Source organism: Schistocerca nitens, chromosome 2 (genome assembly GCF_023898315.1).
Source record: "Schistocerca nitens isolate TAMUIC-IGC-003100 chromosome 2, iqSchNite1.1, whole genome shotgun sequence".
NCBI lineage: Eukaryota > Metazoa > Arthropoda > Insecta > Orthoptera > Acrididae > Schistocerca > Schistocerca nitens.
The window spans coordinates 929436114-929449340 of record NC_064615.1 but is presented as its reverse complement, the minus strand read 5'-3'; the positions used below and the strand labels follow the sequence as shown (position 1 = coordinate 929449340).

Sequence of the window (13227 nt, the reverse complement as noted above, 5' to 3'; positions counted from 1 at the left end):
TTCTTGATGCCACAATGTGGGATAATATGTCACAAATTTCATGACTGCACTTTGGATGTTTCGGGACAAACCGAATTTATCCCTCTGATGGACGTCACTTTCGATATAAAGGAGATTTTGAATATTTATTAGAGATAATTTTATTGATTTAACAGCTGAAGAGCACTGAACTGGATCTTGAATCAGCAGCGGCAAAGTTGTAGGAGGGGAGATTAAAAATAAAGGAGAGCGTTGTCAGACCTTTATGAAAAACAGTTACGTTTTGAAGATGTGAGAACGTATCATCAAAGCTGCAACGCTTAATTTATTTAAAAACGTTGGTCTTAGTTTAATAATGAGAGTTGAACTTTTATTTCCGGGAGAACAATAATCATTTTCTCTTTTGTTATTCTTGCAATAAAATTTTTTGCATTAGTTGTGTGAATTACTTGGGGCAAAATCATAAAATTGCAGTCAACAAAATTATTTACAGGACCCTACAACTTTCTGGAGATGGTCTGTACAACGAGCACTCAGGGGAAACAAGATGCTAACATTCCAGTACCCGAAGATTCTACTGATCCAGGAATCGAGTCAATCATCCAACAGGTCTGTAATGCATTCACACCAATTATTCTTTTTCTAATGAAATCATCTTCACAATTTCTTAGCGCGATTATTACTTGCTAAAGCAGTCTAATATTAATTTTGATCTTAAAATAATGCTTTAAACTGTTGGTTGTGGCGAGCAGGAGTACTAGAGGAAGACTTAACCAATATAGTTGACTTTATCCTGGTATTTTATAGTTCAAAACATAGCATAGATCCTAATACAGTCAGTCACAACGACTACACAACGATGGGCTATAATACTGACTTCCTTATTCTTCTAAATGGAAATTTCGTACTACAAACTGTTTAGTTGTTTGTAAAGTTTCGTACTTTATTTGTACGTGTTGTGGTTGACCATGGTGGCTCGTGCTCGTGTTATAACGACGGACAAATTTTTTGTCTGTATGGCACCAATCTTTACAGGTAATGATAATATTACATAATCACGTGACAATATTACGTAGTTCAATGGAGGTTCCAGTTATTATTAAATGTAAGACATACAGAACACCGATAATGCTTTCCTAGTACTCACGATGGCCGCGAAGATTGAGATATGGACGTCAGGAAGGAGAAGTCCCAATATCAGCTTTAGCAATCGTTAAATCATTAAACTTATCCCTCTTCATCGGCAGTACAATGGAGTGAAGGACCTATAAGTACGAAGTTGTGCTAAAAAGCAATGTCTCTCAGTTTTGTATTTGAAAACTCTTAAAACTTTTTAAATAAAACAAAGGTTATTAACATTCTACATCTTTATTCCTCAAGTCTACATATTTATTTCTCAACACAGGCGCCATGGTGACGAGCAAAGTTTTTCCAACGAGACACCAGTTTGTTGAAAGAATGTTTGACTTTGTTGACGGAGCCACAACCTCACCCCCGCTTGCACCGATTCCTCACTACCAAAGTGAAATCCTCTACAACTACACCACTGGCCATTAAAATTGCTACACCACAAAGATGACGTGCTACAGACGCTACAGATCAGTTTGCATACAGATGAATTTATTTATGAAAATACAAAGTACAGTCACCAACAAACTTTACATATTCACATACTCCTTCACCTTTAATCCAAATGAATACAGACTAATTTACAGATATTTTTCTCTTATTACGAGTATACAAAGACAATGCAGAAAGCGACATAAAAGCTGATTTACCAAAGTCTTTATTTGCAAGTTCTGCCATATGGTAGGTACGATACGCGATAATGTCTCTATCAACAAAACTTTCAAGTCCAGGTACGTTAGGAACTCCCGTACCTCCACGTACAATGGCTACAGTGAGCCAACTATTACCATGGTCGGAAGTATCATTAATGTCAATACTAAAATTAAGTCTACAACCACAGAAAAGACAAGGTCCGTCGACAAGTGCAGTAGCAGCAACACTCTTAACTGGTATGCGATTCTTCTTGTCTCCAGATTTAGTGGCGAACTCGATGTTCTCAATGGTTTTATAAACTGTCTGTTTAGAACGACGTCGATGATTCAAATGGCTCTGAGCACTATGGGACTTAACATATGTGGTCATCAGTCCCCTAGAACTTAGAACTACTTAAACCTAACTAACCTAAGGACATCACACACATCCATGCCCGAGGCAGGATTCGAACCTGCGACCGTAGCGGTCACGCGGTTCCAGACTGAAGCGCCTAGAACCGCACGGCCACACCGGCCGGCTTACTATCAGCTCGGAGACCACGGCTGCGGTTACCCTTGACGCTGCATCACAGACAGGAGCGCCTGCGATGGTGTACTCAACGACGAACCTGGGTGCACGAATGGCAAATGTCATTTTTTCGGATGAATACAGGTTATGTTTACAGCATCATGATGGTCGCATCCGTGTTTGACCACATCGCGGTGAACGCACATTGGAAGCGTGTATTCGTCATCGCCATACTGGCGTATCACCCGGCGTGATGGTATGGGGTGCCATTGGTTACACGTCTCGGTCACCTCTTGTTCGCACTGACGGCACTTTGAACAGTGGACGTTACATTTCAGATTTGTTACGACCCGTGGCTCTACCCTACATTCGATCCCTGCGAAACCCTACATTTCAGCAGGATAATGCACGACCTCATGTTGCAGGTCGTGTACGGGCCTTTCTGGACACAGAAAATGTTTGACTGCTGCCGTGGCCAGTACATTCTCCAGATCTCTCACCAACTGAAAGCGTCTGGTCAATGGTGGCCAAGCAGCTGGCTCGTCACAATATGCCAGTCACTACTCTTGATGAACTGTGGGATCGTGTTGGAGCTGCATGGGCAGCTGTACCTGTACACACCATCCAAGGTCTGTTTGACTCAATGCCCAGGCGTATCAAGGCCGTTATTACGGCCAGAGGTGGTTGTTCTGGGTACTGATTTCTCAGGATTTATGAAACCAAATTGCGAGAAAATGTAATCACATGTCAGTTCTAGTATAATATTATTGTCCAATGAATACCCGTTTATTATCTGCATTTCTTGTTGGTGTAGAAATGTTAATGGGCAGTTGTGTACATACACGCATACATCGCAAGCTATCGTAAGGTGCGTGGCAGAGGGTACCCCGTGCTACTACTAGTCATATCCTTTCCTGCTCTACTCTCAAATAGAAAGAGAGAAAAACGGCTATCTATATGCCTCCGTACGAGACCCAATTTCTCTTATCTTCGTGGTGAAATGTACGTTGGCGACAATAGACTCGTTCTGCAGTCAGCCTCAAATGCCGATTCTCTAAGTTTTCTCACCAGCGTTTCTCGAAAATAGCGTCGCCTTCACTACAGGGATTCCCTCTTCCCGAATCATCTCGGTAATACTTGTGTGTTTTCGAGCCTACTGGTAACAAATATAGCAGTCGGCCTCTGAACTGCTTCGATGTCTTCGATCTATTCGACCTGGAGTGAATCCCAAACACTCGATCAGTACTCAAGAATGGGCTGCACTAGTGTTTTATGCGCAGTCTCCTTTACAGGTGAACCACATTTTTCTAAAATTCTCCCAACCAACCTAAGTCGACCATTCGCCTTCCCTACTACAATTCTCGAAGATGTTCTTTAAGTTTTGGAAAGAGATGAAAATCTGGTGGGGGCATGTCGTGAGGATGATCGATGAGAATGAACCAAAGCGTAGTATTGCTGCAGATGTCACTGCGATTGTATGACGTCTGTCATTGTCATGCTGAACGAGAGGGGGCTGTATGTGTGGACGAATTCTTCAAATTCGAAACTCGGTTACAGCACGCTGTTTCTCAAGCACCGACATAGTTACGTTACACACTATCAGTTTATACGTTACAATTTGGCGGCCTCTACCTGCAGGGAGGGGAAGGTGAAAAATAATTAGACATGAAGAATAAAGACGTAGAACATTGATAACGTTAGTTTTATTTAAAAAAAGATTCCTTATGAAAAATTCAGCATGCCATTGTAGGTGTAGCTTTAGGACAGTATTAATATTTTTATTGTGTATGTGTACTCATGTACTTCATCTTCGACCAAATGGCAACGTTTGAAAGCCGTACAATCATTAGTTTCACATCTGATCATTTTTCTTCACATTAAGATGTCAGGTGGTTCATGGTGTGGGTTCCTGTAATCATGTCCTAGTTCATGAACCACGGGCAACGTATGAGTGGCCAAGTAAGTGATACCGACAGTCGGGATACCAGTTACTTTGGAATAAGGCTGGGCATCTCGGACATATTCTGAGTCGTGGTCACCTTTGTGCTCATACGGCAAAGACTACCACATCCACCGGTTAGTCCCTCAGCCGTAAGGGGTAAAACCCAATGGGACTCGGGGCAAGTAAGGCTAGCAACCTGCTTCCCTGGTACTTTAAATATGATGCTGGCTACAATCAGAGCAAAATGCCTCGGACCTTTGAAGGTGACGGAGTCCCACCTCTAACTGACAAACCAGGGACTCTTAAGATACGACTTGGCAAACAAATGGTAATGAGATGGGGAGCTATTAATATCAATGGGGGCTACTCTGGGAAGAAGGTAGAGCTGGCAGAGGCTGTAAGTAAGATGGGGCTGGACGTTTTAGCTGTTAGTGACATTCGGGTAAGGGGTGAGAAAGAAGAGGAAGTGGGAGAATACAAGGTCTATCTACCTGTCAGGAGTCAAAGCAGGAATAGCACAATGGGGTGTAGGGCTTTACATCAGGAAAGAAATGGAACCCAGCGTAGCTGCAATAAGGTATGTAAACGAACGACTGATGTGGATAGATTTGACAGTGTCTAGCAAGAAAATTAGGATTGTGTCAGTATATTCGCATTGTGAAGGGACAGATAAGATAAGACGGATAGTTTTTATGAGGCACTCGTGATGTAGTTATTAGAGTAAAGGACAAGGACAGTGTTCTGCTCATGGGTGATTTTAACGCCAGGATTGGAAATCGAACAGAAGGGTATGAAAAGGTTATGGGTAAATTTGGAGAGGATATGGAGGCCAACAGGAACGGGAAACAACTCTTGGATTTCTGTGCCAGTATGGGCTTAGTAATCACAAACTCCTTTTTTAAACATAAGAACATTCACCGGTACACTTGGGAAGGCAGGGGAACCAGATCTGTCATTGACTATATAATAACAGATCAGGAATTCAGGAAGGCTGTGAGGGACACACGCGTATTCAGGGGATTCTTTGATGACACTGATCATTATTTAATCTGCAGTGAAATTGGGATTGTGAGGCCGAAAGTGCAGGAGGTCAGGTCCATATGTAGGAGGATAAGAGTGGAGAAACTTCAGGATAAGGAAATCAGGCACAAGTACATAACAGCGATCTCATAAAGGTACCAGTTAGTTGAATGTAGTCAATTACAGTCATTGGAAAAGGAATGGACAAGGTACAGGGACACAGTACTAGAAGTGGCTAATGAATGTCTTGGAACAGTAGTGTGTAAAAGTAGGATGAAGCAAACAGCTTGGTGGAATGACACAGTCAAGGCAGCCTGTAAAAGGAAAAAGAAGGCGCATCAAAAATGGCTACATACTAGAACTCAGGTAGACAGAGAAAGTTATGTTGAAGAAAGAAACAAAGCCAAACAGATAATTGCAGCATCCAAGAAGAAATCTTGGGAAGACTTTGGAAACAGGTTGGAGACTATGGGTCAAGCTGCTGGAAAACCATTCTGGAGTGTAATTAGCAGTCTTCGAAAGGGAGGTAAGAAGGAAATGACAAGTATTTTGGACAGTCAGGAAAACTGCTGGTGAATCCTGTGGATGCCTTGGGCAGATGGAGGGAATATTTTGAAGAGTTGCTCAATGTAGGTGAAAATGCGATAAGTAATGTTTCATATTTCGAAGTAGAAACCATGTCTCATCCATTTCCTCCCCCCCTCTGTGACGATCTCCTCTTCCCAATCTCTCTGTCTATCTCCTCCTCTCCATTTCTCTGTCCATCTCCACCACCTCATCTTTCGGTTGACCTCCTCCTCCCACTGTCTATATCCGTCTCCTCCCCCCTCTCTTTGTCCATCTTCTCTTAACTTCTCTCTCTCGGTTCATCTGTTTATGTCACCCCATTTTCCCAAACACCCACACCCCAATGGGTAGTAGGTGGTTCTTACCCCCACAATGCTTTTTTTTTAGACAGTAAGCGGTATGTGTGATACATGTTCGAAATCGATTGAGTAATTCAGAAGGAAGTACAGAACATAAATACAGGGGTTGGACGAAACTATGCAAACAACAAAAATACAATACATTACCATGCTAATACATTGCAGAAAACTCATAGGCATTCAAAACAGCTTCCAGTCGTCTCGGAATGAATAAATACAGATCCTGTATGGTTTCAAGTGAATCTAATAGCAATTTTCCTGATAAATAGAGGCAGGATCAGATAATGATGATGGGAGGTGGCTGCAATCATCGACCCATCTCTACAAAATAGATCACAAAACCTAAGTAATATGGATGTCTGGTGACTGTGGTAGCCACTGGGGTAAAAATTTTGTTCCATGGGATGGACCGGATCAGCCAACATGGTCACATAGTCCTTGGAAGTAGTGAGATTTTGCAGAATAACCATGAAGCCCATGGAATAACACGATATGGCTGCCCAAATTATTATTGCATCACTCCATGTTCCACTCTTGGGAAGTAAACTCTACCAGAAGTCGGAAACAGTGTGAAACAACACTTATCCGATCAAACGATTTTCTTCCATTGCTCCACAGTCCAGATTTTATGGCTCGGTTCTACGTTTTCGTGTTACAGGTACCTACATCACTGATGACTGATTTTGGAATTAGGGCTAGCCCAGTAAATCCGTGCTTATGGAGCTCCCTTCGTGGTACTTTGATGCGGACAGGGTTCATGGCTCAAATGGCTCTTAGCACTATGGGACTTAATATCTGAGGTCATCAGTCCCCTAAAACTTAGAATTACTTAAACCTAACTAACCTAAGGACAACACACACATCCATGCCCGAGGCAGGATTCGAGCCTGCGACCGTAGCGGTCGCGCGGTTGCAGACTGAAGCGCCTAGAACCGCTCGGCGACACCGACCGGCCAGGGTTCATGAGAGTGACATTCAGTTCTGCAATGACTTCCAGCTGACGTTTTCTTATTTTTCGTCATAATCATCTTCAATGATCGTCGGTCTCTATTATTCAATACATACAGAGCTGTGCGTGGCTCATGTTCGTGCCATCTTTATTTAACATCTTGTTTTTACCGTATGGCCACTTCGTCATTTCAGTTACTGGTGTCACTGAATTGCTGTCTTGCCTGCCAGTGAGCGGCAGCAGCTGCGCGTATCGATAAGTGCACTGTCGTACTATCTCTGGGCGACCCATAGTATTTCCTGGTCGTTGTGTGTCTGGTAGTCAGTTGGAGAAGGACCAGCAGAGCGGTCGCGACGCAGCGCCAGTGCAGTCGGGCACAGAGCCCCTGTGAGGTCCGCACAGCCAGTACCAGTGGCGTAGACCGTTTGTTGGTCGTTCGGTCGGCCGTCTCATCGACGATGTGTATTTGGGTCGGTTCCTTCCTGTGGAGAGATGTCGGTTGTGTTCCCTCTGCATGGTTGGGTCCGAGCCAGTGTATCCGGGACGTCGTACGTCGGAAGGAAGTCAATGAGTTGGAGTCGCACCAGCAGTGCAGTTGCGACGGACCAGCAGTCCGTTCGGTCGGTTGGAGTGGAGCAGCAAACAAGTCCCCGCCACGCTAGGTCGGGCTGGAGCCGCTGGCAGCGTGCACGCACGGTTGGAGTGCGAGGCGCTGCTTGCGAGTGCTACGAAGTTCGCCGCCCACCCATCTTGGACATGAAAGTTGAGTCTTCACTTAACTTACTATCGAGCCTCAACTGTTTACATTTCTTCGTTTGATTGTGGTTGTCGCTTTTGGGACATACCGGGGAGCAACAACATGTGTGTATTTAAGGGGCTCCGGAAAGGCTCAAAATCATGAAAAGTTCAATTTTTACTTTTTTGCGTTTTCTGAATCTGCAGACTATTACCTTTTAATAGATATATAATTTATTCAATTCCGAAGACTACAACTATTTTTAAATTTTTTTTGAACTGTGTTCTACATGGGCGTGACCCACTGTGGCGCTGTTAAACTGCTGTCAAATGGTGTTATTATTAACGTCCGTGTTCATCAGGTACATTTTAGTGATGTGAGATAAAGTATGTGTTGTGGACAACCTGTGATGGTTCAATATATATCGCTGGTGTGATTGTCGATTGTTTCATGTTTATTTACTCTGTCGTTATCTCGAAAATATTCGTAATTAATTCTGTTTCTTGAGTCTCTGTTTTGTTGAAGTATAATAATGAGTAAAAGTAAAGTTATTAGAAATCCTCTGAAGGCTTTTAAGAAAAGAAGAAATGTTGGAAAGCCAAAGGTATTTAGAAATATGGGAATGAAGATAGGTTCTAACATGGTTCGAGCGATGCTTGCTTTAGACAAGGAACGCCTTCGGGCTGCAGACAGGGCTGTAAAGAGTCTAGAAATACAAGCAAGAGTAAACAGGAGGAGGAACAAGAGGAAGCTGGAGGAGGAGTTTGCAGAGGATGAAGATAATCCATCGTATGGACCTGGAATGCGCTAAAACGTTAATCCAATGTTTGTCGCTCGATTCCCAAAACTTTTATTTTCTCATACTAATTACATGTTTTCGAAGGATCTTCCAAACATATTTGTTTCAAACTTTCAGTAAATGTTACACAGTACCTTCTGCATAATTTAACACAGCCTTTTTCCAAAAAACTGTATATTTTTGAATATATAAATAAAAAATTGCAAAAAAATGTTGTGAATTTTCATTACAATTGAAAAAAAAATCATCTTTAATAACTGAACTAAAATTTTGTAAAATCCCTGTGTTAAGTTGTAGCCCATATTCCAATAAATAATCTGTAAAAAGTTCAACTTCCTACCTCAAATACTTTGTGAGGAAAGATGTAATTTATAAGCGTTATTTTAACATTGCAAGTATAGGGCGTTCCGGAGCCCCTTAAGTCGGCTAAGATTCCAGCCGTCTTCCTGTGGAATTTAACTTAATTTATTCTCTATTATTGAGGTTCAGTAATGGTATCTTCTGCCTTGTGGCCGTTGATGTTCCAGTTACCTGCCCTGGTCGTTGACGTAATTTTAGGCAGTGTATTTCCCTCGTCGCATTGTTGCTGTCCAGCGCGGCGTATAGTTCGACAGCTGAGGTGTTGTTAGTCGTTGTGGGCGGCAGTATTCTGTGTGTCATTGTATTGAAATCTTGTGGTCGTTTTACTGGTTGCATGGAGCGGAACTGATTTGGTTGATTTGTCGCCCGGCTGTCTGTCGGTTAGGTTGCCTCCAAATTAAGAAGTCGTTGGACAGGCTGCCTGTCTCAACTAAATGGGCGTTAGTGTCACAATCCCAGGCCGACCCTTAGAAACTTCTGAGCACCGTTCCCTGTGTGTTACATAGTAACTTCTCTGTTTGAGTTATTTGGTTGATGTGTGTCCTTCAGCCGAGTTTTTATATATACTGAATTAATGTTTCTCTCTTGCCCTTTAGGCATAAGATTGTTATTTCTTATTTGGGGCTTTTAGCCGAATTTTACATCAAATCTTAATTTAAGGCCTTAAGCCGTTAAATTATTGTGTTGATGTGTGGCCTTCGGCCATGTTTTAACATCTCTTAAATTAATGTTCTTGTTTTGTCCTTAAGGCTTGATTGTGATGCTTGTATGGGCCTTCATCCGAATTTTGTATTCAATGTTTTAAGATAAGGCCTTCTGCCTTTTGATTGAAACTCTCCTTATTGCTTAATATGCGACCTCCAGGCAAGTTCCATTAAAATTAGATTGCTAAGGCCCTCAGCCGATTAGACTGAAGACTTAGAAAAGATTCTTGGGTGAAACCTCCAGAAGAACCTTGTATTTAAGATTTTGCTTAGGCCTTGTGTCTTCCATTTTAAGTGTGGCCTTCAGCCGATCTAAAGCTAATCAAGGAGGTCGATTAAAATTTTCAGTGTTTTAAATTCTTGTTGTAATACTGTGTGTTGATAAATAAAGTTTGTATGTTGACAGCAACCTATTTTGGCCCCTATCCACAACCTAACCCGCTCTGGCCTGCTAGGCCAGGCATTTCACACACTACCGTCCGCGGTGTTACTTAGTGGATGATGTTTTTCTGTTTCTCCTGTATGCAGCATAAATTGGCGATACCGTTTCTCTTGACACACCAAACACTTCGGCTACCTTGGTCACAGAAACACCAACCATACGAGCACCAACATTTGCCCACGTTCAAATTCATTTAGCTGCGACACAATGCATTCACACAATAGCACTAGACTTGTTTGTAACGGGAAACAGGTCGATGATTACTGTCGACACTGGTCTTCGCAGAAGCAGTAGTACTCCGGGCTGACTCCAGTAACATATTCGAAAGCAATATTGCAAATATTTACTGAAGCACCATTAACAGAAACAACGAAACACAAAGAACAACCAATACCCCAGTAGCGACTCAGCAGCGCTGCTGCATCGTCGTAGCAGCCAGAGGAGGCCAGGGAGGTGCTGTGACTGCTCTAGCACTGGTTTCTCTTCGTGAAATTGCAAGTACCTGTCTAAACATCACAGATAATGCGCTTAATGACTCCGAGGCGGGACACCCTGTATATATGTGATATGACTAGCTTTCTGCCCTTTGTATGCCACATATGTTGCAAACATCTTGTCTTCTCCCTCACTTTGTCTATCACCTCCTCCCTCTCTGTCTGTCTATCCTCCTGCCCCTCTATCTCCTCCTCTCCCTTCTGTCCGTCCATCTCCTCCTACCCTTTTCCCTATCCAACTCCGCCTCCCACCTCTCTCGCCTTGTCACGGTTCGCGTGGCTACCCCCGTCGGAGGTTCGAGTCCACCATCTGGCATGTGTGTGTGTGTGTGTGTGTGTGTGTGTGTGTTATCCTTAGCGTAAGTTACTTTAAGTTAGATCAAGTAGTGCGTAAGCTTTGGGACTGATGACCTCAGCAGGTTGGTCCCTTAGAAATTACCACAAATTTCTAAATTTCCCACCTCTCTCTGCCTCTCTCTACCCCCCCCCCCCCTCTACCCCCTCTCTATTTACCTTCCATGTAACCCAGGTTTCACACCACTCCCAATCCAGTGGAAGATGTTTCTTACGCCGGCAGTACGTGCTTCCAGACAATAAGTGATACTTGCACAAGGTTTGTTTAAAATCAACCCACTGGTTTAGAAGGAGATCTGGAACACACATCAGGGTGATCAGACGTCCAGTTTCTCACAGGATATTCCCAACAAAACACATTTGGGATGCACAGTACATTGTCTCGTTTTTCATTAACCGTCCCCTATATTTCGAAACAGTGTGATTTTAACTAACGTGTAGAATTAGCAGCTGGTGGACAAATGTGATCACATTTAAAGAATAAAGAAAACACTTGTTTGATTGAAATAGACTCAACGAGGCTGATTTGTTGAGTACTTTGGTTGGTACTTCGAAATGGCGAGTAGTTTTCCATGTCCATTTTCTATACGCATTGTCTGTTGTTCCACGTGGTCGTGTTTAAAATTTGGTTTTAGACCGTTCGAGTCACAGTTATGTTACTTGATGAGATACGCTGAAAACTCTTCACAGGAAAGCCACCGAACAAAATAAGCGGTTTATTTCCTGGCAAAATTAAAGCTGAATTTCCATTTCTGTAATTAGGACAGCAAAGCGAGAAATATTTTGCACATTGTGTAAACGAACTTTCTCACTCGACCATGGAGGTCGAACTCGTGTTGTGAAAAACATTAATGTGAAGAAACACAGGGTAACTGTTTCAAACAATCGAGCTAGGTGGCGCAGTGGTTTGCGCACTGGACTCGCTTTCGGGAAGACGACGTTACAAATCCGCGTCCGGACATCCTAATTTAGGTTTCCCGTGATTTCACTAAGTTGCTTCAGAAAAATGCCAGGATGGTTCCTATGAAAATGGACGATGAGGTTTCCTACCCCATCCTTCCCTAATCCGAGCTTGTGCTCCGTCGACGGGACACTAAACATTAATTTTCTCTTCCTCCTCCCCCTCCTCCTCCTCCTCTTCCTCTTCCTGTTTCAATCAAAACTTCTTCACAAAGTAGGATGTATTTTGTTACAAGACTTGTAAAAGAAGCCATTACAAAAGACGAAGAAAGCGTGTTGCTGCTGAGGAAGATCGCCTAGCCTTCATGCAATGAAACTTAACAATTCAAACAGTTCAATGAACTATACTGCTGCGATCATCAAAAAGCTGTCTGAGTAGATATTTACCTAGTCCAGAACAAAGTGTGAATCTATAACAGTAATTGTGTTGGTTCGATACGCATTGTGTCAGATCTGTGAGATGCTGAAAGATGTGAAGTACGTTTCAGATATGGTGATTACTTCTAATAACAAAAGCGTAAAATTGATGATAATGTTTCTTCAATATTTTGTGTCAGTTAAGAGCAGGCAAGTAAAGGTGAAAGACTTCCGGAACATAACAGGTGGAAAGGCTGATATTATGGCAAATGGAAATTCTAATAAATTTCATCTGAAGGATAAAATAATTGCATTCTGTGGTGACAGCTGCAACACCAAGTTTGGAGTTGTAGAAGGAAAGGAATAAAATCATGTTTTTACAAGACTTAAGCCTTTGCTGAAGAGCTACATAATGGTGTAATTTGTACAGAGCACACGGTGCGTAATGCAATAAAAACTAGTGCTAATATTCCGCCAGTAGACATAGAAACCATTGTGAATAAAATGTTTCAACATTTCCAAATTTAAACCATTCGTGATGAAGGACTGAAAGAGTTTCGAGACTTTCCTGAAGTGGAATATAAACAGGTGCTTGGTACTGTTAAAAGCGGATGGCTTTCCTTGGAGAATTAACAGAATTACTTATGTGTATATACAGGGGACGAAAACCTTATATTTTGTCTTAAGAACAATGCCCTACTATCTTAAAAGCATTCTTTAGTGATCACATCCTTGGCTTTATTTTATTCAGAGCGGACTGAAAATGTTTCATCAGCAATAAGGATTGATGAGGCAGGAATTACGTTAGCAGCTGAAGTTTCGGAGGAGTTAGAAATATTGATAAGCAAAATAAAATCGGGGAAGAATTCAGTCTCTAATAAGTACACTGCAATAAGATGACTTGCTGAAAGACACT

At 42.3% G+C, this 13227-nt stretch overlaps 1 protein-coding gene across 1 annotated transcript in view; it reads left to right on the top strand.

The window, feature by feature from the left end:
- Positions 1-13227, top strand: part of LOC126234715 (solute carrier family 22 member 7-like) — a 214088-nt gene that overhangs the window by 41888 nt on the left and 158973 nt on the right. The window contains exon 2 of the mRNA XM_049943463.1: positions 473-588. Coding sequence (XP_049799420.1) covers positions 493-588 — 96 coding nt within the window. The 5' untranslated portion in view covers positions 473-492. The remainder of the gene's footprint in view (positions 1-472; positions 589-13227) is intronic.